Genomic DNA, 25162 nt, shown 5'->3' on the forward strand with positions numbered 1-25162 from the left:
GCCATCTTCTAATTTCTCTAATGTGAAATGGATGTCTTGCCAAAAATAAAGGTTGGAAAACAGTACACTGGAGATCCAACTATTTGTATGCGAATCAGTTTTACATGATGTCCCAGTATTTAACCAAACTGCTTGTCTTGGAAGGAAAATGGTCTAACTTTGCAAAGGCAAAAAGAAGAAAAAGTTTAGATCTGCTCTCGGTAGATTGCCCTGTGCATTACTACCACACACATGGAAAAACCTGTCAGCGTTCTTATGATGAATCTCCATCTGCAAGTGTCCAGACTTCACCATGTGAATATTCAACTTATACACACACGTAATCTTTTCTTAAAGGTTATCTGGGTTTTTTGCTCTTATCATCACTTTGTTTCTCTTTCAGTCATCATGAAATACACCAGTAGGAAGATTTGTTTTCAACTCCCCCTTATTCTTCAAAAAATAAAAGCAGGGGGGGGGGGGGGAAACTGCTGTTCCAAAGATGTGCTCGCACGCGGAGCCAGCAGCTGTCCGTCTATTGAGGAGGCTGTGTGGCATTGAGTTGATGGACAGGATCAAGACCTGCTGTTAGCGCCTCTTCCTCTCCCCCTGCTTCTGACTAATCACTGACTGACATGGAATATACAGAACTCCTTTTTTGCCGAACATCTGCCTCGCAAGTGGCATTCAAAAATTTCAACATCGCAGCAATCGGGCCTCCACAACATGTGGTTTGTCCACCAACACGACCGCATTCCTTGACAATGTACACATGCCTCAACCTGTGTTCAATTTGCAGTAATTAAGATGCACCCGGTACCGGCATCTTTTTTTATCCAAACATGAAGTGTGTTCACATGAATGTGGACACGGGAGTGTGCGTTCCAATGCTTGTGTGTGCATTGCACTGCATGAACACACTGTGCACTCGCTGGACCCGCGAGCTGAAACATTGATAGAAACCGTCCGCTCTGACAAAACGCATCACGGGTGACACTAAAAGTGAGATGAATATTTCAATGACCCGACGGAGCGGGGGCATTAAGTCAAGCTCAGGGAATTGCGGCAGATTCAGCGCGTTCCGCTTTGCATGCCAGATCAGGACGCTTGTGACATCACTGGCCAATTTCAACTCGGCCCGAATCTCTTAACATCAAAAACATCCCTTTTAATGCCATCGTGCGAATGCGAAATCAGTGACACACCGGAGAAGTGCGTGGCACTCCTGAGCCGGAACAGTGGTTGTGGAATTCAATCTGGAGACACTTAGGTCACTTTTTTTTTTTTTTTTGCCCCTCAGCCAAGGCTATTCCCAAACTCTTCTGTATGTGTGTGCTTTGAGAAATGTTAGCACATGCTATTATGCTACTCGACCATTGGCCATGTTAAGTCAGCTAGGGTAGACCACATACTCCATAAATACAGCAAAATAGAATTATTGAGATTTTAGATTTTTATTTTTTTATTTCATTTCACATTTAGCTTGACTCAGGTAAGAGCAAATGTTCATTGTTTGTCTGTGTAGATTGTTAATCTTTTATTATTGTGACATGTAACTCAACTTTACAGAACAATTAACTGCCACATCTGATCAATAGACATGGGGTTTGTTATACTTACATTTGTTTTTTTAAGAAAAAAACTGATTATTTTGTGTTACTTTATTTTATTTCTCAACACTAAAACGGGCACTAAATGACGACCGGTTCCTTAGGACCTCAACCTGGCCTCAAACCATACTCTGTTTAAAAAAAAAAAAAGACGTGTTGGCTGAAATTTATAAAAAAAAAGAAAAAAATATGAGGTGAAGGAGTCCACGAGGGAACAGTTGTCAAGTCTCATTCAGGCAAATCGCCATGATCCACATACTCTATTTAAAACAATTGATATCGATTCTAAACTCAAGCCCCGTCAGCCGATTCGCGCGGGCTCATCCCCTAGAATGTGCGATAGATTTTTGCAGTTTTTGGTTGCAACAGCTAGGGCTCTCGTTTCGAACGCCACATTTGACCCCTCTGTCCATGTTCCTTGTTTTGCAGTGTCGATTCCTTTTGAGGCGGTTTCCTTGGCATTTTTGGAGGATATGGTTTGCCATATTAAGCCATCTGGCTCCCCTTATGACTCCATCCACTTCTTTTAGGAGGTTCTCCCGAGTATCGGTGAATTGGTTTTGGCCATTATCAACACAGCCTGTCTTCTGGTGAATTCCCCCAACATTTTAACCATACAGTAGTGCAACCCCTGCATTAGAAACCTGGCCTTGATCAAGGTGTGCTGTCAAATGTTAGACCCATTTCCAACCTGCCTTTTATTTCTAAAATTCTGGAAAAAGTGGTGCGGTCACAGTTAAAATCTTTCTTGGATGAACATAATGTCATGGAGGTTTTCCAGTCAGGTTTCAAGATGATGCATAGCACAGAGTTACGTGATTTTAATGATATCCTCCTGGCAAATGACACTGGAGACTATGTCTTGTTTCGTTGGATTTGACTGCAGCATTCGATACGATGGACCACGGTATTCTTTTGGCTCATTGGCAGCACCAAGTGGGCATTAGTGGAAGCGTTCTAGAGTGCTTTAGATCCTATTTAGCTGGCAGGATTTTTTTCTGTTAGCTTAGGTTCCTCTGAGTCCCGCTCTGCGCCTCGATTGCACGGTGTTCCACAGGGTTCTATTCTGGGACCCTTGCTGTTCTCATTGTATTTACTGACCCTGGATTCCATCCTTTGAAAACACGGTATTTTCTTCCACTGTTATGCGGATGACTGTCAAATCTATCTCCCGCTGAGCAAAAAAGATGCTTTCTCCTCAAAGCGGAAGTCAACCCTAATATATTTTTTTCAAGAATATGTTCCCAGCAGGCCCACTAATTGAAACACGACATTCTTATTAATTGTACGTTTGTGGAATATAAGTTGAGCAGCAAAATGCACTCGTTTTTAGCCGTCTCTGGGGGCGGCCATTTTGTCTTCTGTCATCTGAAGATGACATCACAACTGCTCACAAGGACCAATCACCTGTTTTCTGAATCTGAGCCGTGTTTACCATTTGCACTCATCTACCACCCCGTTGCATTCAGTTCCATTTGTGGTCGTCGTTACACTTCTGTGTTGGCATCACCCACACAAAAATGAAAAAGCAAAGCACAATGTTGTGTTTACCTTTTATACTCTAAAAAGCGTTACATGCAGTTGTTCATTCAAACAAATTACTGCCATTAAAGTCAAATATTTTAGATGTGATATATGGACTTTTTTTTTTTAAGTTGAAGCGGGGTTATAGTTTTTTCAGTGTAGAGTCCAACTGAGCTGAAGTCTGGTGAGATTACATTTTACGAAATGCCGTGACCCCAGTTTAACCTTGGTGTTTTTGTGCAACATTTAGAATTGTGAAATGATTTTTTTCTTCTTTTGTTTCTTTTCTTTTTTTTTTTAAGTACCACATTGTGTTTGTTGTTTTGCCTAAATAGATTTGATTGCAGGGAGAAACTCAAATTTGTCAGATAGCAGGTAGGGTGTTTTGCTTCGCAGTTCAAATCAATACATTAGTGAGATAGTGAGGACGCCAGGGGTTGGCTGAGACTGTTGGAGGATTTGGGGGAGCTTTTGACGGCAGTGCCTTGACGGAACTCGGGGGTGTGAAATGAGCTCACGGCTTGCTTGGAAAGAGCCCGACAAGCGGACTTTGTCAACCTCGACACGACCTGGCGGACACGCTCACGCACGCGGCTCTACTTGTGTCCTGGGAAAGTAAAGGGAGGATTAAAGGAAAAACACACCGTCACGGAGCTCGGGAGTGTGTTTGACACACGGACGTATAGAGCGGGACTTTTATGGTGCAACGTTTGCGCAGCAATGACACACGGGAGACTGTTTTGCGCCACAAAGGAGGGCAGACGTCAGATCCACGCGTTGGATCTCCACACCATCTGACACCCACTACTGCTTGGAAGAAAACAAGAGAAAATGCGGCGTCCAGTGGCGGCGGGTGCCAATGCGTAACGGGAGACCTTTCTCGACCTCCTCGCGCCTGCATTAAAGTGTGTTTGTGGAGCGGCGTCCCGTGAGCACAGCGCCGTAGATGCACCACAGGCTCGCTCCCTTTTCCTGTGGCCATGCCTGCACATTTGGAGCGGACGCGCGCTGCAGAAAAAGGCTCCGCCGGCGCGCCGAGCCGCAACGGTTACGCGCAAACACGTGTTGTCCCACTGAGCCGCGACGCACGGCGCGCGTCGTCGTGGGTGAGGCTGGCGTGGGCCCGTGCGTGGACTTGCGGCGGAGTGGGCTGCGCGGCGTGTGCGCTCGTGCTGGCCGCGCTGCTGAGGTGCGCACAGTGGAGCTGTGAGCTGTGCGCACTCCCGCAGCTGCAGTCGTGCTCTCGTCCTCACTCGCTCGCAGGCTGCCTCGCGGAGCTGCTGCTCGCTTGCTGGGCTGCGCTCTCGCCCTTCCTCAGCCTCCTGTGTGCCTTCTTCTGGCTCGGCGTCTACCTGATCCGCTGCGGCGTGCTGCTCCAAACCGCCATCTCGCTCCTCACCGCGGTCCACCTGGCCGAAGCCGCGGCCTGGAGCTTCCTGGACGGCCCGCATGAAGTAGCGGCCGCGCTGGTGCTCGCGTGCGTGGCCGGCGGCGCACTGATGCTAGCGCGCCTGGACCGGGGCACGTCTGTGGTCGTGGTCGTCAGCGTCGTGCGCGCCGTGTCCCTCTTGTCGCTGCACAAGGTTCGACCTGCTTGGAGGCCCTACGTGGCGTACCTGCTGGGGGTCGTGGGCATCCTCCTGGCGAGGTATGCTGACAGGCTCCTCGCCGGCCAAGGGACACTCGAGGAGGGCTGCACCCCTGTGACTGGAGCCAAGGAAGACGTCCCCGCATTTAAAAGGCGCAGGAGGTCCAGTTCGGTGATATCCACAGACATGGCACACAGTCAGTCCAACAGCAAGTCACATCGCCGGACCTCTCTGCCATGCATCCAGAGGGACCAGGTAGGACCCCCCCACCCCCTACCCCCTCACGCTCACCATGACCCAAGTCCTCACTTTCACTATTGCGGGCTGATTTTGCAACGATTTTACGAAGAATGATGCACACTTTATTGTTATTTGCAATGATATTAACATTTTAATGTTAAGATTACAATATTCACCACCTATTTTCAACTATCTTTCTTTCTAATAGATCAATTGATAAATTTTTGGACCAATAGTTTGTGATGTTGTTTGTCATGAGGCAATTAGCATTTTTCCCCTGTCAGGTTTACTTTATAGGGTTTGGTTTTGTTTGGATTTTAGACCTGAGTATATATGATCTTCCATCAAATTGACCAATTAAGCCCCGATTCGCTATACTGAGCATGATACAGTGTGTGCATATATGTGTGTGTATATATATATAAATATATATATATAATATATATATAAAACTTTCAATAGACATAATTTCTTAATTTTTTTATAGAATCAAATGCAACTTTATGTATAAGTAGTTTAAGTTTATTTTGAAGCAGTGCTTTAGGGTGGTGACAAGTAAAAGGGAAGCTGAGAATGATTTCCCTCATCTTGTCTGCTAATTAATAAGTAATTAGTCCATTAAAAGGACACATATTTATAACTTTCTTCTTCACATTATTAAGGGTGTCTGTCCTCAAAGTAGAGGAATGACTGTGATCCGCACGTTGCCCCTTGCATACTCTTTATGCAACATCAATGACTGTGCTGAGTGTGTGAATGGGGGAGTTTTTCAGGTGTGATCAAAGCTGTGTGTGACAGTTTGTGTGAGTGCGTGTGCTTGTTGGTGTGTGCGTACTGCAGGGCTGTCGGTCGGCCCACTTAGAGGCGCCCTAACTGTGCTAGTTAGCACTTTAGTGGTCCTTTTTGGCTTAGTGTTCACATACACATACACACTGAAACTCATATTTTGCATTTTTACTGAAATCATCCAAATGTTAACAGTATTATTTAAATGTCACTGCTGCAGTTTTGTGTTATGAGGTTGCAATCGACTTTGGTTCTACTGAAGCACGTATATGGCAAAAGTGTCACATTTATAAGCAGGTGTACACATGGCTCATCCACATGTTTGTGGAACGTACTCATTTAACGAGAGTGCGCAAGCTTGTGGTCTGTCCACATACCCACATGAATTAAACCCAACAAAAAATTCTCAAATTAGTTCTGTCAATGCTTTTAAAATGCAGAATGCAAAAGTAGCACATTTGATTACCACAGCAGTCAAAACGGTGCATCAACGGATGGCCTTTTTTCAGGACTGAGTGCAAGTTAAGCATTTTACTCCCGGTGAGCGTTTGCAAAGCTGAACCAGAGCGTGATGGAACAAGCGGCGTCATCTGCGCAGCGATCACACGCCGCATTTTGACTCACAATCTAGTTAAGATGATGAATCTGTTTTCCCTCCAACCGGCCCCGGTGGATGCAGCGTCCCCACGCAGCCGGGGGCCTCTCTTCTCAGGCGGCGGTTGACCAGTCACGACCTGCCTGTAATTGAGACACACATGGTCGACACATGCCGTCGTAAGCGTCTCTTGTCTGTGTGGTCTGTAATGTGTAAACAAGCCCATAGTGACCCACGCTAGTCATCGCCTTGCTCACGCAGCGGCTCAGACGCACATCGGGAAGCTACAGTGGTGCTAGCATATACTGAGAGGTGGTGCGAAGTGTCAAACCTGAGTGAGTGTGTGCATGTGTCCGGGCGTGCGCGCGCGCTTCCTCTCTGTAGAAAATGTTTTATCAAGTCAGGATGTTTAAATGCAGCAGTAGGATATCTGCACTTTGTTGGCCTGATGATATTTACATTAGCGCTGAAGACTTTAGTTTCCTTCTTTCACAGAACCTTTTTCTAACAGTAAATCAGATTGATCGTTTCTGTCTAAAAACAGTTTACTTCAAAAATAAATAAAGCAATGAGGAATTTCCAAGTGTTGTCTTCCGCTCAAGCCTGCTATGGTAGCGTCTGCTAGATATTTGGGCTGCTATATGCTTGACTGAAAACAGATGAATAATAGAGTGGTTTTGCGGTTTGTTTATGTTCTACTCAGTTTACTCACTGTGATGCTTTTTTATTGGCAACAACAGATAATACTTGGTACTGTATACCATTTCTAGTAGGGGTTATATAGGCTCCTTGGCTTTACTACTCCACAATGACGTCTAGAGTGTGACGTCAACTAGTCACTAATCACGTTTTAAATTCAGTTGAGGCGATGGCACTTTTTTTACTTTAGTTTAGTTTACTTTAGTTAACTTTGTTTAGTCAAATCAAATCAGCAGTCAAATTGACTTCCTTGCATTGTGAATTAAAAAAAAAAAAATTGTCATGTAAAAAAAAAAAGGAAACACAATGTTCATTTGTTGTATTGAATCAAACCCTTACTTCATGTTCCTGGAATTAACCTGCAAAAAAAAATGCTCCTCAAAATTAGAAACAAAACAAAAAGATACATGCAGGTATTGGTATGTCAAATCTGTGACGTACTGAGTGAGTGATCAGCTGTGTGAGAAAAAGCACAACTGAACAGTTTTCAATGATTTCTCGTACATCCGGTCTGCTTTCATAAAGTTAAAAATGGTCCGCACCAAACTTAACCGCGTTACTCGGCCACTCACTCGAGTATTTATCAGAAGCAATTCAGGATTTTTTTTGTGCTCATTCATTGAGTGTGACTGTTCAATCAGCCGCCTTGAGGCCAAAGAATGCCAAGTTACGGCCATAAAATTCATTGGAAATCTCATAGCAAAGTATGAAAATGGCATGTTTCATGTACCAAGAGTCATAAATACAATTGATGTATCCATTTCATTGGTCATGTATATTTGGTTCTTATTGTTTCTCTATATGCCCTTTAAAACGTATTTTTGTACAGGTGCAGTTTTCGGAATGTATTACTCACCAAAACCAAGGTCCCTCTGTCGTGTCAGGTTTTTTTTTTTTTTTTTTTTTTTTTAAAATTCAAAGTGACATCATCAACTACTGGCCTGGCACGCATAGTACAGCACTTTTTTATGGCAGGTCATTTCTTTGGCTAAACTTTTCCTAATTGCTTTCTCGTTTGTTTTACAGTAGTTGGTGCATTCCCCAGCATTGGGCTCAGACCAGAAAGTCATTATTATCTTGGCTGATAGCAGCTAGCACGATGGACAGCGGTTCTTGTTGGTTTTCATCCAAAGTGACAGACGGGTCAGTTGTGTGCTTATCAGCTGTGGATGACGAACAGCAGGAAGAGGTGTAAGATCACAACGCAGTTCTATTTTCGCAGCATACAGTACAAGGAAATCTTAGTCCATGCTTCTCTTGCTGCATACATAGCCGAGTGATCAGGCCTAAAATTGATATCACCCAAAAAAATGTAATTCCTTCTTGGTAACAGTACATATTGTCATACAAACGTCAGTTAAAAAATTATAACTTTCTGAATGGGTTACATAGCCCTTTAGCAGAGCTAAATTGATTAATTGTGCAAAATACAGTAGTGCAAATGGTCACAAAAAACATTGCTGTTATAAATATGTACTATACCTTATTAATCATTTGATCCTCCTCCTAGCTGATGTACATGGGAACGTAATGATTCAGTTTTGCTTTTCTGACATGTTGCGTGTGCTGACATTGTGGCTGTTTATTATTTTCTCTCCAGACATTTATTTACCTGCCAATTTTGTGTTCATAGTTGGTATCTCTCTGCTCCAGACAGACTTCTGTACTACCAAGCATTTATGTTTCCCGTCAACCATGCTCAATAGCTTAGCAGTTAGCATGACTTCTAAGCCTTCACCTATTAATTACTCCTCATCCTCCTTTTGCGTTGTCAATACTTGTCAGCTGTTGCTTGTATGCCGCGATTGAGGTGAGGATTATTCACTTAGAGGAGTGTCTCTTTCGTGTAGAACAGTGTTTAGCTGCGCTAGCTATCCACCCGCGGCTCGTAGCTAGCTGGTGCGGCACAAGATAGCATAGCAGAGAGAATTCTCACGTTTGGTTCAAGAGCACCAGAGAAAGCAAGTAGGATAGGTGACATTCTGCCCAAAAGTGGGGCATAAAGCAACAGCAACTGATCAAGCAGAAGGCGAGCGAACTTGAGAATGCAGCGTCGCCTTCCCTTTTGATGGCGGGCTCTGCTCTCTGTCCTCCTCCTGACACCAACACAAATATTATCATAGCCAGAGGAGGAAATTCTTTCATAACTTGGATGATCAAGATATACTTGAAATCTATGTTAATGACTTCCTGTGGAATGGGATCCAAACACAATTACTGCTGCTGTAGTAAATGTTTCCTGTTACACTAGTTTCGCTGCACCCTCTATAATCGAATTGTCTCTCGGATGGCGGGAGCAGCGATTTAATACATGCTCGACCAAAAATGCATTTTCATACTTGGGAACACAGAGGCTCTTGGGATGTCACGTTTTACACTTTTGTTTAACATATTTTCGTTTTTGAAGAGTCTGCACTCTGGATGTGAGAGAAACACAAGCTCATACTAACATGGGGTCGTGTGTCTTGCGATTGGAGGTTGTCCCGCTCCTGGTGCACATGCAGTCCGAGTCTATTAGCCGTGCATGTGCGAGGAGGCGAGTGGTGGAGGAGTCGGGCTAGAATGAAAGTAGGTCATTGGAGGTTTTGTTTAGTAGCCAGGCAAAACAGCAGGCGTGCTCTTACTCCCCCAAATTGTGGAAGAGTGGTGCGTGATAGTCTGTCATAACTTTTATCATGCCTCTGCTTCTGTTCTGATTTGTGCGTGTTACCATCTCCGTGTTGGCCACGTAGCATCAACGCACAAAACAAGACGGCAGTGTAAATGAGCAATCCTCCTCACCTTTGGGCTCTCGAAAACATTTTTCTGCCTATCTATCCGCTGTTCCTTTGATTATTCAGTCACTGAGGTTTTACATCAAAGTCCAATGCCGCAGGAACAGTCAAGTAAGCAGGTTTTAAACATTTGACATTTACTCACTACTAGCAACTCTCTAATTAGCGCAACAAAATGGAATTTACATTTGGCTGCATGCTCCGCTTCCCACAGTTTATCAAGAATGAAGTCGATCATTGTTAGTTTGAATAAACCACAACCTTGGATAATGAACACAATGTTTGTCACTGACGGTTGTCAACAAAGGTCTTATTTCGTCAGACTATCTGACTGATGTGTTCCGGTCAGAATTAAGTGGGTAAAGTATCCGTTAAAGTACACATTATGGCAATTTAAATGTATTGATATCATCATGAGCACTGTGCAGTGGAGTCAGAGCCAGTTGAAACCGGATGTCCCAATCTCAGTCTTCCAATTGGCTTTATAACATGATTTTGTGAGGTGTGTTGCTTTGAAGTGTGAGGCTTTGAGCTATCAACTCAGACGCTCAAAGTTAAACCAAGCCCGTTGCTTTGTTGTTAGCATTCGTTCACGTTCACTCTCAAGAAGGTGGTAAATGGTGATGCCCTCTTCTCCTTGAATTGTGTTTAAAATACAGACCACGACAGAGAAACAGCAACAACTTGGACATACAGTATGAGCAGTCAAATGGATTTCACACAACTCTTCAAAGTGCAAGTAGGCTACTTGACTCATTTCTAGGGGTTGCCAACTTTCTCGCTCCTAAATAAGGGACAGGTGCACGGTGCCACGGTGGTGTGAGTATGATGTATGAATTTTGGATTTTTTTTTTCTTCAAATTTTCACCTTAATGCTGAAACCGTATTCACGTAAAAATAAGAAAAAAATTCAAAACTGGGCATTGTTTTTCACAGGACAGCGACTATATGTCACCTCATATGAAACCACAATTTGGCTCTTTTCATCAAAAAACGGGTGTAAGGAATCTCAAATATAAAAGAGGAGTGTGACTTACCAAATGTAATTTTCTATGGATATTTCTGGCTGCTTTTGAATGACTCAACAGTCTTCTGTCATTTTGCGCAGCCAGAGAGAAGTCCTTACATGACAGGTGGAGTGATTGCCGCTTGTTCTGAGATTGACGCTGAGAGTCTCCCAATAGGAGCGCTCTAATGTGCTATCACAGTTTAAGAACCAGCAATGTATGTTCGAGCAAGTATACATTAAGTAAATGACATTGAGCTGCCAACCCGTCTGTGTCCGTCGTTATTGACGACCGATCGCCATCCAAAGCTTTACTAAAAGCATCTTGTATTACAGGATCGGTAGATTGCAGTTTTCTGTATTTGCAAGAGTTGATAGTCAATATACGGGACAAACCAAACTAGCCCAAAGTACGGGACGTCCCGGCTAATACGGGACAGTTGGCAACCCTGCTCATTTCACACTTGTATGCCCAGCTTTTACACACCTCATTGTGTGTGTTCTGAAACCTCTTGCCCTTATCTTCATAATCTCATTCAACGTAGACATGGCGGCATATAACTTATCGTTTTAATTTAGCGGAAAGGTACGTACAATATCACCTTATTTATTGTATTCAGACTGTGACTGTAGTGGAAGACAAATGTCTTGACATTTTCTTGTGTGTAATCCTCGCAATGGCTTCCCTTTCAGGAGCTCATGTCTTTTAATCATGACATATTGCAGCTCCAGAAACGAGTTGTGGCCTCCTCCCCACAACTCATGACAATGAACCTCATCTGACTCCCTACCGTTTACTATGGAAATTACAGAAGGGGTGACTGTGTGTGTGTGTAAGCAAGCGTGTGTGTTGCCAGCAGCTTGATGGCTGCCATCTGCTGCACGCCGCGAGGTTGAATTCGCCCCCAACAACCACGTTGGGCCTCAAACCACAGACTCAACCCCAACGCAGCTGGAAGTGCTAGACGGGCCTCCTGTCTTGACTGCCGTATTAACACCTCAGGAGCTTATGAAATACTGGGCGTTCGAATACAATCAGAAACCGAACGGAATTCGGGATTCTTCTCTATGCGATCCAGTTACATGCGGTGGTTTCTTCTGCTTTCTGCTCAAGACAAAAACAATTATCATCAGTTAGCATAAGAGAATCGAGTTGAGGTGAACAGAATGTTCCTGGAAGCAAAGCGTGTATGCGCGCAGTGCGTGTCAGGCAAAGAGCAAAAGCATTTGTGTGTGTTTGTGAAGTACTGAACGCATTTGCATATGTGTAAGTGGTTGCCTTTTAAAAAGGACTGTTCGTATTGTTTGAAATATGTTTGTGTGATGTTGGACTGCTGCGATTGGGTGGCAACCAATTCAGGGTGTACCCCGCCTACTGCTGGGATAGGCTCCAGCACGCCCGCGACCCTTGTGAGGATAAGCGGTATAGTTAATGGATGGATGGATGGATGAAGTTGGACCATTCGAGTAATTTTTCATGTAATATAAGAAACAAAGCAGCCGTCCACTCTGGTCCAAAAGTTTTTGTTTTTTTTCCGCCTTCCTGTTGTAGGGGCTAATTGGGGTCATCATTTATTGTCAACAACAAACAGTCCTGACCAACGTCCTGCGTTGCTTCTATTTACCGTCCTCCCCATATATCATTGCTTCACTTCCCTTTGTGAAATAAGCACTTTTTACTAATTGGTGTGTGTCTTTGAGTATCTGCAAAAGTGCGATAGCACTGGAAAAAAAACCCAAGTCAAATTGTTGCCCTTGCTCACTTATACAACTCTTTCATAGTAAAAGCATTTTATTGATGGGCCGGATGTGGCCCGTGGGCTGTACTTTAGCAAAGTCTGCTCTAAATTGTCCAAAGCTGTGAATATGAGTGGGAATGGTTGTCTATAATACTTTTGCCCTGAAACTTGCTGGCGGCCAGTCACCAAAAGTGGGATACAAGGAGTGGTTGGTTCACTTTCCCCCACACTGCAGGCCGTACAATAATGAATTTGTGTCAAGTGAGAAATGTAGTCAGCGACAGGTGAAACTGTATTTCCCAAACTTAAGGCTTGCTTTTTTTCCCTTAACTGAAAAGCATCTCAACTGAACAATATAGAATAATGATGTACTAAAGGGCTTTGATAGATGCCCTGTCTACTTCGAGTTAGAAGCCTGTTGCTTCATTAGCAGTAGCATCGCCTTGATTTTTTTTTTTTTTTTTTTAATTTAAAATTCAAGAATCTTCACAAGAACATTGTCACCAAAAACACAGTAAGTCCAGTCTCATCAGTTTCAAGTTATTTCAGTTATGGTAGGGTTTTCTTTAGTGAACTAAAGGTACCAACAAATCTGCCTGCCCGTGTATCTCGCCCACTAGGCCGGTATCTCCTTCAAGCTCGGGTCCTCTACCTGAGGCCTGGGAAGTCGAGGGTTTTTTGCAAGATGTTCCCAGTGTTGTACGGTTCTGCAGTGAGATGTTGGATGTTGCTCCTGGTATCTGCCAGAGCCATTCACTCCGCTTGGGAATTACTGCCCACAGTTCTCTGATCACTGCTTGCACCACTGTTGCCTTTACCCTCCAGATTTTCTCTAGTTCTTCCTTCAGTCCTTGGTATTTCTCCAGCTTTTGTCTTCCTTTTGCTGGACGTTGCTGTCACTCGGGAATGCTATATTTATCATGACTGCTGTCTTGTGATATTTATCCTCCACCACTGTGTCACGCTGGTTGGCTATCAACAGTTTATCAGTCTGGATTTGGAAGTCCCAAAAGATCAAAGTCCTGGTTGTTCTCAACCACCTTCGGTGGTGTCTGCCCTCTTGAGTCTGTGACCTCTAGTCCATATTTGGTACAGCTGTTCCAGTACACTATTACTTCAACTTAGTTATACCACTCCATGAATGCCTTGCCTGTCGGCATTTTACACCAGGCTGTGATGCTGCGATCTCTCTGGGGCTTTTTTGCACAGCATGCACCTGGGGGGTCCTGTCTGATGTGGTAGACCCCAGTCTCTATTGATCTTGTGTTTGCGGCTTAGTCTTGTGCTGCCATAATTGGTGCCTCTGTGTGGTGTTTCAGTCACGCCGTGTCCAGCCGCTGGTATGTTTTCTCAATGACATAAACGTTTACAATTTGTTGGCGGTACATACCATGCAGGGCCTTGCCTTTATACAACAGTCCATCTGGCTCCTTCTCCTTCCTGGGCTTCAGTTAACTGAGGCATTCACAAAGCAGGTTGTCACTGCGGGGCATCTTCTTGATTTATTTGCAGAGGCCTGTTGTTTGCCCTTGGTGCCCATGACACACGCACGAATCCACGACCCCACTCTCTCGACTTTGTGTACAGCCTAAGAATGCTGGACTTGCGGTGGAACCTTCCATGTATTCGTATATGTATACAAATGTGTGTGTGTGTATAATATGTGTGTTTATATATATATATTATATATATATATATATATATATATATATATATATATATATATATATATATAGAGAGAGAGTCCCACCTTAACATTCTTCACATAATTTTTAAAATCTGGAAATGTACAGATTGGCATCAATGTTCTTGTGGATGGAAGGTTAACACTTAACAGTTGGTATCCGGTAGAGCAGCACATCACTTTGGAGAAATGCATAAAGACGAGGGGCCTTTCATGCCTTTTTCAGTCACACAAGGAGGCCACCTCTCTGACACTGACCCTTTACATCAGGACATTCCTTAGCTGGCTGCTGTGTTAAATTAACTGCAATGTGCAGTTTTAGCGTACCCTGAAGGGCCAACCTGGGGGCCCACTCACCAAAGTACCCCTCCACCCCCCACCACGCCTGTAGACTCCAGCCAACAGCAGCATCCAAGGCTGTCAGCAGGTGTGCAGCGGGCCTCTGCTCAATCAATGGACACTCTTACGTGGCCCCAGGAAGTAAGTTCTCCGCTGTGTATGTACCGTATTTGAATGTGAAAGGGGGAGGAAGGAGTCATGTCACCTTAAATGTAACTGGCTGCAATCGCTGAGGTGTGCGCAAAGGAAATTCCTTCTCCCGCATTGTGAAGTAGCACAACTGGGCCAACAGTGTCCCCAAAATGATCACATTGCCATTTTATTGGTGAATTTAGAGGCGGTACATCAATTTCTCTTGTTGGTATCGCTGCTATACATTAAACTGACTTTTCAACTGCGTTTTTTCTGTAGTATGGTGACAACACTTGTGTTGTATCATGGATGAACAGGAATATTTTTATAGAAAGCAGATTTTTGGTTGTCAAGATTGACCACGTTTCATATTTTTGATTTTCGGCCCTGACCCGTTTTGGACCTTTTTAGGACAAATCCACTCTGAACACCTCAGACAGAAGGATAATCTTACCGATATAAGATAATAGGGTGTTTCACATCTTTGATTGGTAATGGACAAACTTAGGACAAAAATAGTATTGTCTTTGTGTTTACTGGGCCCAAGCTCAAGGGAGGCAGTTCCTAGGTGTCTTAACATTTTTCTCTGATGATTTCGTCAAAATACCCCAAAGACCAAGAATTACATTCACTTTGTGAAATCGGTTCTAAAATCTACATCCCTTTGAAAATGTTGTTGGAGTTTTGATAAAGCTGTAGATTTTGAAATGAGCCCCCTTTAATTTTGTTTGCCTTGGATATGTACTCAGATGTTCAAATTACAAAATTTCAAAATTCTTTGGGGACATCCTGTGTAAGACACAATCGGTAATATTATTCTTGTAATGAGTAGAGTAGCACATCTCTCATTACCACCGTGGTCACACCATATCAGGGGCCCTCAACCACCAGGATTTCAGGATTTCTGCCGGTCACGAAAATAGAACCCCTTATGCTACGTTAGCACTAGCATCTGTGCTAATGTTACTTTGTGCAAGGCAAGGCAGCTTTATTTATGCACATTTCATACACAAGGCAACTCAACGTGCTTCGCACAAGCAAAGACACAACACTTAAAATCATTTAAAAACACACCAGCTAATGACAGGTTAAGCGGTGTTTGGAGAAACTTTGGTGTCAGATATTTCAAGATGTGATATTTTAAAAATGACCAATCAAGTTCCACTGCGCATGGAGACGTAAGTTCACTGTTTACATTAGTGTCTTACATTTTGTGCAGTGCTTGTGCAAACATTGACATGCCAAAATCAAGCCATGCTTATCTTAACTTTTTTTTTACTAGGAGGGAACTTGGTGACGATGCCAATTATTCTTTACTATAGCTTTAGTGTGGTGAAACTAGAAAGATATTTTGCAGATCTGCATTTAACTTGCCAGGTCTTTGTGTGTATGTGCGCGTGTCTCCTGCTGGCGTGATGCAAGCAAATGTGTTATTGTAACCTCTGCCTGCCGCTGCCTCACTGGCTGGCCATGCGTCTTGTCTGGCTGTGCAGCCAACAAGGCTTCTGCTGTTCCCGCTCTGCTCAATGCCCTGTGTTTTACTCACTTAGTCAGAAATGTCCCGTCTGTCACATTGCTTGTTTCAACTCTTGCCGGGGCTGGATTTTTTGGGGGTTAGGGACACTTAAAGAAAAAGTTAACCCAAACATATTTTTTCCAGAATATGTTCTATGCAGGCCCACTATTTGAAATAAGGCCTTCTGATTAATATTGCATTTGTGGAATATGATAAATCCGCCAATTTTTAGATAGCTCAGGGGGAGGCCATTTTGTCACTACTCAGATAACGACCAATCACGGCTCACCTGTTTCCTGAAGCTGAGCCATGATTGGTCATTATCTGAGCACTGAGCAACTTTGATGTTATCCTCAGTCGACAGAAGTGGCAAAATGACTGCCCCCTGAGATGGCTAAAAGTGGATGCATTTTGCTGCTTAACTCATATTCCACAAACTCAATCTTAATCAGAATGCCGTATTTCAACTAGTGGGCCTGCATAGAACTTACTCTGGAATGAAAATCTGTTTGGGTTGACTTCCTCTTCAAATATGCTAAATGTGCACTAAGATAAATGATATTTACATGATAAAAGCATGTCCGCAACTTTACTGCAGTGACCCCCTTTTTGTATGTAAACTAATAGACATGGAATAAGGCATATGTATCCACTCAAATTTCAACGGAAAATAGCACTCCCAGAAAATGTAGCATGTGAGGTGGGAAATGAAAAAACAGTCAGATGATTTCTTGCATATTTTAATTACTCACTGCAGTTTTAGTACAGACGATAGAAGCAGCTTCACGAGGTCTCATTAACTTTTTTTTGTTATGCATGGAAAGTCTCTAGAATGCCAGGCCTGATGGGATTTTGTGTAAGTGACATTTGCTTACCCAAAACCAAAATGAATTGCTGATGGTGGATGTCCTTTGTCATAGTGATAGTGGCTTGTTGCTTCCAAGCTTTTGCTTCATGCCCCAAACCTCTGAGTTTATTAGTTACTTGAGTGAATGAGCAAACCATGATGATTATAATTATTATTTTTTTAAATCCTCTTAGCATAGAGTGCACATGACTGTCTGGGACCGAGGAAAGCAGTAATTACAGGTATGGCCCTCATTTCCGTGACATTACAATTACCCTCGCTCTTCACAAGGGGTAGGGACCAAGCCCCGACGTGAACTTTGCGAATAATGGACCCCTCCCCCCTATTTTTTATTTTTATTTTATCATAGTTCAAAGGCACTCTAATTGCGCACGTAGTAATAGTTCTGGACTTTAAAAAAAATGTCTGTATATGATTAGCCCCATTGGTGCAAAATAATAACACGATATTAATCAGAATATCAAGTTTAGACTAGTGGGGGTGCATAGAACATATTATTGTAAAGAACATTTTGGGGTTGACTTCCAATTTAAGACAACCTAAATCTATCTTTGATTTTGTCTTTAAGTTTTTGTGTTATGCAGTGAATTGAAACTGTCGTTGGAATTGACATTTTTCAAATAGTTCTGTGCCTGGAGGTTTCCTCAAGATTTCGAAAAAGAAAAAAAGAAAGTCGGAAAGCTTCTATCGGCTTCAATCGTTGTACCGTATTATTGTTGACATCAGTGACAATGAACCGTTTGGCAGTGTTAAATTGTCAACTGCTCACACATTCTTACGATCAGTGATGTGATCTAAGACCAAAGTTCTTTGCTTGTGATCTAAGACCAAAGTTCTTTGCTTGCAACGTTGTCTGTTAAATCTGTCATTACCTCTCATTCATCCCATTGACATTTTGTGCTGTATTGTTTTGGCCCTCTGGAGATAATCTACCTTAGCGTTTTGTCTTGCCTGCACTTACGTGTTGACATGAAGTAGGACGAGTGAGCGCTTTGACAGCTGATCAGTCAGAGCGCCGCAGACAGTTCCTCCATTGTGAGGATGTGGATTGACGTGTGGTGGTTTTGGCCGGGTTGCGCCGAGTGGAGATGCAGGAGCCCCTTTTGACATCACTGGGAAACGTGACACACTTCTCAAGTAGCGAGGAGCCTTGGGCAGCTCGAGCAGATGTCGCACAGATGAGGCCACATGTATGAGCGCACTCTTCTCACATGTGTATGCGCAAATTTACACACTGGCACCTACTCAACCTTTGTTTTTCATTTAAAAAGAAAAAACCACAGAAAATGAATGTTGGAACCTTCGTCAGATCTCGTTGGGGTTTTCGGTTACGTACAGGCGTGAACTGACGTGGTCTTCATGTGGAGCGCTGACAGAAGAGGTGGGGAGAGAAAAAAAAAAAAGGAGTTATTCAGTTGGAGTTTTTTTTTTTTTCCTGAACCAGTCCCTGGAGGGTCGATTTAAGCTTGAAGCAGCAGCTACAAAATGTCTTTCAGCTACAACGCTCATGTCATGTCAGGCAAACGTAGTTGGAAAGGCTGACCCCAGGAGAAACTTCACAGACAGTACACTGAGCTCTTCTTTCCTTTTGTGTCCGCGGTTGCTTTCACACTCGGATCCGAAAGTCTGTTTCAATCAAACGCAAGCGTGTCTTTCCCTTTGGTGTGATTTGTTTCATTCGGTATGAACTACTTAATCGAACGTGAGGGCAGACCAACACAACCACCCGCTCAAAGTTAGTGTTCAAAACAAACTGTGGAAGTATACAGAACCGTGATCCATTCCGACTGACAAATCTGAACAATCAGATTTGACCCTGAAGGGCAGAGTGGCCCTTTTATACAAATAGTTCCTAGGCAGACACGGCTGTCAATTTACCCGGTATGTCTTTCAGTTTATCTTGTCAATGTAGTCACTTCACCACATAAAGGAGGATCATTTACTGAAGATTTGCCCCAAAGTCAAATCTTAGACTTGTAGATTATCCATCTGTATGAGCATTCTTCCGGTTTAGATCCTTGCAACCCATAGGAGACGGTGAGCTCATGTTGTTGAGTTATATTTTGCTACTGTATGAATAGAAACAAGAAAGAGATGGAAAATACACCCAAGTTTACAAACCCATCAGCTAATTCAGGCCAGAGAGAGGAAACTGGAAGTGTGAAAGCATCCCCACTCACATCTGTACTGCTGAAAGAGTACCCGACTGCTCCATGCATCTTTTATAGGAAACAGTCTTTGTACTCCTTCCCAAAGACACGCATGACATGCCTTCATCCCCTCTGCCTTTTATTTGATTTGAGTTTTCCATAAAATAAATGAATGGACCACCCTCTGCCACCCAGCCCCTTTGTTGTCCTTTTATTGGAGGTTGGCAGTTCATCAGCAATCTGAGAGTTTTGGTGGTTTGCATCCAAGTGTCACTGCCTTGACTCATTCCCAGTGAGGAATACTTTTTGCTAACTTGCTTTGCTATTATTTGGACTCCTGTTGATGTCTATTTTTGTTTTGTATCCATGCAACCTATGGATGGGCATCTCCTTAACGGGAGCAAAGTTTTTCACTATTAACAGATTGGTTTGCTCGATGCCAAGATGCTACTGGCAGTGAGTTCTCTCTTCGTGGGAAGTAAATCCAATCCTATTGTAAAAGGAAACATCAATGCTTATTGATCTCGGTCATCGGCTTCACTGTCTGATATTGGTATTTTTACATTTGGCGGTTATTAATCCATCCCAATGTACTTTGTCTTCACCCCCAGGGATGCAATTATATCTTCCTACTTTTGCTTACCTCAGGTTTAGGTTTGTTCTTCTGTTTGTTTTGTGCCCGTGTGCTTCCTATTTTTAGTTCTGGTTTATTTATGGTGTGTTCGTAGGTGTGACCACGAGTGTGAACGGTTGTTCGTCTTATGTGCCCTGCGATTGGCTGGCGACCAGTTCAGGGTGTATCCCGCCTACCGCCTGAAGACAGCTGGGATAGGCTCCACCACACCCGCGAGTTCGCGACCTTAGTGAGGAAAAGCGTTACAGGAAATGGATGGATGGATTCTAGCCCATCACAATTGATGAAACGCATGTAAGATTTGTAAAGGGATATCTTCTCAGTAGCGTGGAACGCTCTAATCTATGGTCACAAACTTTAGGTAATTGCCAAAAGTACAAGGTCACAAATAAACTAGTGACATACATTTCCGCAAGGTGGGGATCTTAGTCATCCTTATCCAGTGTATTGCTGGGTATTCTGAGCCTGTCCAACCTTGAGGGGACCTTGTGGCAGATATTGGACGTGTTGGTAGGGACTATGTATCACAGATGACCTTGGAGCATCTAAGAGGAATTGAGGTAGGTGTCCGTAGCCAGCGAGGTCTGGGCCAAGCTCTTCATACCGCTGCCTCTGTGTCCTGGATAAGTGGCGGAAAATGAATGAATGGCTAGCATCTTAGCAATTCAAAGCAATTCAAGTTTGATGAAGGGAGACAAATGTCAGGTGACAGGTTGCAGGTTGTGGAGGTGTTTTTGTTGTTGTATTTTTTTTTACACTGTGACTGTATGATGAGTTTATTATTTCTTTTATATGTCAGTGGTAATGAAGATTGGTGTCCTTCAAAGAAACAACGTCATTCACTGTGACTAAAGTCATTACTCTTGGTCACGCCCTGCGTTGCCCTCCCTGATGTTGAGGGTCAGTGACTTGACAACATTACACGCCCGTACCCTTGATGCATGGTCATTCAGCTCTCTGGTGGCTGCAGTGCGTTTTGAGGTCACCGGATGCACAGACAAAACCAACAGGAAATGATTCGGTTCAAATGGTTTGCCATGTTGCCGCACACGTGAGAGGCACTCATTCATGTTCGCGCCGGGCTGAATGTTAAGACCCGATTCAACGGCCGGTTAGATGAAAAGGCTCGTTTTGAGTGTAAGATTTCAATCATCTCCATGCCAGCTCCAAACTACACAAACAACTCCCCTTAGCCCCTGACAGGCTCGATTGTGCCATCAAGTCAAAAATCTGTCCGCACTGTTCTCGCCACCCTTACAAATGACCTCTGTTGCCTTTCCTCCTTCCTCTTTTTGCTTACCCAGCTCGTCCAAACAGCAGCATAACTTTCCTGCTATGTTTCCACTTTCTTCTCGCGCCAATTTCCACTTTTTTTTTTCTTCGCTCCACACCCCTCATCTTGCCTCGCCGTGCACCTTTTTTTTTTTCTTTTTTTTTTTTATTGTTTCCAGACAGCAGTGAAACATATTGAGAGAGACGTGTAGGACTGTTTGCACACACATGCTCCGCTGAGGAGAAGAGGAATCCTTCCAGGAAAGTGGCATCTGTGCAGTCCATTAGACAAACAGGGACTCTGTGCAGGCCTTTGACATATGGGGGTGAGCCGCGGCGAGGATGTGAAAGCAGGGGGTTTACGTTTGAGAGGAAACATCGGAGGAGGCGATGCACTGCACGGTGGACAACGCTCACACCCAAGTTGGAACCGGGAATAAGCTCCCACTTTCACCTCCGAGCACAGAGCGGAACTCTTTGAGAAGAAGTAGCCACTCAATTGCGAGGAGGAAAACTCCACACCACTGTAATATTTGGAGAAATGGTCCTCTTGTGGGCAGGTCTCACTTACTGTACGTTAGTGAGAGGGGAAGCTTAAGGAGCAGAGTGTTAAGCAAGCAGGGGGGGAGGATTGTGCCCAAGTTTTAAGGACGGAAAGTAAAGAGGAGGCCGTCAGTTTGAGCCCCGCAGCTGCAATTCATTAGTGTATTTGTGTTTCTAGGTCTGAGTGGACCGGACCGAGTATGGAGTCAGGCCAGACCAGACCAGGATGTGTTCTACTGGGCAAACACGCTTCACCTCTTGTATTTTATTTGACTTTTAAGGCCACCGCAAAACAACATTCCTCTCACATGTGTAATGGATGGAACATGACTGCCTCTCAATGTATTTGTGGGTCGTAATAATCGTTTTGGATTTTCCAAAAGCAAGGAAGAGATGTGAAAAAGAAAAGATGTGTGCTGAACTGCATTGTCTGCATTTGACACTGAGCAACTGATCTGCGGATTGATTAACCTCTCATTAACGCCGTTGAACTGCTGCGACATGAGCTTACATTTGTGTTTATTTAAGATCACTGAGCAGGAAACCTCACTTACACCGTTGATATTCTTAAGTCGATTGATCTCTGTGTTGTAAATGATTGTTTTTCCTTTTCTGTCATTGGAGTTGAACATTTTGCACGGTTTAATATATTTTGAGTTAAGTCGGATTTAACGGGGCCCGACGATGACATCATTAGCCTTGAGGTCTTGTTTCGGCAATTTTGTGGGGAAAATCTTTGTGGGCAAGCTGATGTTACGCTTGTTGAGCCTTCACAGTTTTCCGGCATGGTTTAATCACGACTGGTCAAGCCAATAACAAATCACAATACGTTTTCTGTAAATTCCAATTAAAGTGAGTGTGAATCGACTGACATATCAGCATACCTCAAACCGTTCCGAGTTGGGTTTAGCTAATTAGCTATTTGAAACTAAACTGATTCGAGGATGACGACTTTAGTAGAGGGAGTTGCACATTTAAGTTGGTAAGACAGCAGGAAGGATTACTGAATGATGACATATAATAGGCGTCTTGTCATAGCACTTGGACAGAGACACGGCTCCCACAATAGTGGATGTTGCCTTGCAGGAGGTTCACATTCATTAACCGATTAAAGCCTGAAGCCCCTGGTGAGACATCTCTCTAAAACCTACGGTCGTCTTTGGAGTCACTCTTGAAAACCTGACATTTTCGCCACCTACAAAATAATTAATATCTCAGCCCCTGTAGCAGTTAGAAACATAATTCCAAAAGAATTTCAGAGTTTAGACATGTGGTTTTCACACAGGCCCGCGTTTATTCATCTTTACTGTTTCAAACGAAGATGCAAGTGAAGCACTATTTTTAAGTTAAAAAAAAAATCAAGTGCTAATTACCATGCTGTATTCTCTTACAAAGACGTTGAAATCCTCATTGTCTACGAACATATATCTTAACCATACATCACGTTTGGATGGTTTCACGGCTTTAAAGTCCGCAAGCGTGTCGTCTATATCACTGCCGTGACTTATATCAGAGCTCCCGCGATCAACTGTGCGGCCATTACTCCTTGAAAATATTCCGGATATCCTCCGACAACTCACGACACCGTCACATGTATATTCTGATGCATTTCATTGGCTAAGAGACCGAGATCTGGATTAAAAAAAGAAAATGACGTATACGCTCTCCCGGCCCGGTTATGTGCTCCTGTCCTTAATGGGATAAAGTCAACACAAACATATTTTTTTCAAGAATATGTTCTATGCAAGACCACTAGTTGAAACAAGTCATTCTGATAAATATTGCGTTTGTGGAATAAGAGTTATAATCCACCCCTTTTTAACCATCTCAGGGGGCGGCCATTTTGTCACTTCTGCCGACTGTAAATGACATCACAACTGCACAGGGCTCAGGTTACGACCAATCATGGCTCAGCTTCAGAAAACAGGTGAGCCGTGAACAAAATGGCCGCCCCCTGAGATGGCTAAAAGGGGGTGGACTGCACACACACACACGCGCGCGCACACACACACTAGTGTAAGGTGTTCCAGCGAAAGCTGTTCACGGGGACAGATGGATGGATGGTGAACTGTTGGGATCGTAATCCTTTAATGAGATCAGCTCAGATACACTATCATTGTAACCAAATTAGCCATGATGCAGTGTGCGTTAGATTAGGTTTGGCCGGCGCTCAGTCACATTTGTGGCAGGGAAGTGACACGGAACACTTGTCCCAAATGTAATAACTGGACTCGCTTCATGCGCATTAAGCACAATCTTTGCTACGGATACTCCAGTGGAATAGATGCCGGATGACGCTCGCACAATGTGACGCGGCGCACAAATACAAAGTGAGGTCATGGTGAACGTTAATGTCTGCTTGGATATGCTGGAGTCACTCAGCACCGCAGTATCTTTAGGTCACAATCATCCGTCATTGTCAACAGGATCTTGAGTTAAAAAAATAGTAGAAAGCACTGTTACAACATTGTATATGGAATAGTTTATTTGGTTAAGAATGTCAGATTCCGCGTTAGGATAACATGTCAGGAAATAGAGTAAATTGCCCTCCTTGTGAAAAGGTCATACATCTCAAACCAAGTCCACATGGACTCAGGATTTGAATTTGATGTTCAAATATCACATTGGCCTTATGGAGATATCACAATAATTTATGAACTGATTTTGATAACAGGCGGCACGGTGGTCGACTGGTTAGCACGTCCGCCTCACAGTTCAGAGGTCGTGGGTTCGATCCCGGCTCCGGCCTCCCTGTGTGGAGTTTGCATGTTCTCCCCGTGCCTGCGTGGGTTTTCTCCGGGTACTCCGGTTTCCTCCCACATTCCAAAAACATGCATGGTAAGTTGATTGGACACTCTAAATTGCCCCTAGGTGTGATTGTGAGTGCGGATGTTTGTCTCTGTGTGCCCTGCGATTGGCTGGCAACCAGTTCAGGGTGTCCTCCGCCTACTGCCCAAAGACAGCTGGGATAGGCTCCAGCACGCCCCGCGACCCTTGTGAGGAGAAGCGGTACAGATAATGGATGGATGGATGGATGGATTTTGATAACATTGGAGTGAAATATCTAAAATGGTACCAGTGGAACCTTGGCGTTTGAATGCCCCAAATCTCCCTCAGTTTGAACTTGGACCAAATTTTTTTGTTTAAAATATACTTTTCATAGAGTTTGAGCCACAGTAAAAAAAAAGAAAAAGAGGGTAAAAAATCCAAGAAATATGATGTATTGATGACAATAGAGTTGAACTTTGCAGATTCGATCCCCCTGCCGTCAGCACTTTCCCTCCGCCCACGCGGAGCGCATTTTTTGTGGTCGAACTTCAAGGTGCCACTGTAATTCCTCATTTTTTTGATTTTGTACTTTTTCTGGGGAAAAAATGAAGGCAGGTACTTGTTGTTTTTCAAATTCAAATTGTGAAATTGCTCTTTGGACGGCGCCATTCTTCTAAAGCAAAGAAGTGGTCTATTTCTCAAGAAGAACGGTCA

General features: G+C 43.6%; 1 protein-coding gene across 2 annotated transcripts in view; it reads left to right on the top strand.

Moving 5' to 3' along the window:
* Positions 1-3616: 3616 nt before the first annotated feature.
* Positions 3617-25162, top strand: part of LOC147148902 (cGMP-inhibited 3',5'-cyclic phosphodiesterase 3A-like) — a 67022-nt gene continuing 45476 nt past the window's right edge. For both annotated transcript variants that reach the window (XM_086027750.1, XM_086027751.1), the window contains exon 1: positions 3617-4957. In XM_086027750.1, the coding sequence (XP_085883876.1) occupies positions 4094-4957 (864 nt within the window). In that variant the 5' untranslated portion in view covers positions 3617-4093. The remainder of the gene's footprint in view (positions 4958-25162) is intronic.

This window comes from Filicampus tigris, chromosome 4, assembly GCF_054856515.1.
Source record: "Filicampus tigris isolate MCC_2025a chromosome 4, RoL_Ftig_1.0, whole genome shotgun sequence".
In the NCBI taxonomy this organism is placed as follows: Eukaryota; Metazoa; Chordata; class Actinopteri; order Syngnathiformes; family Syngnathidae; genus Filicampus; species Filicampus tigris.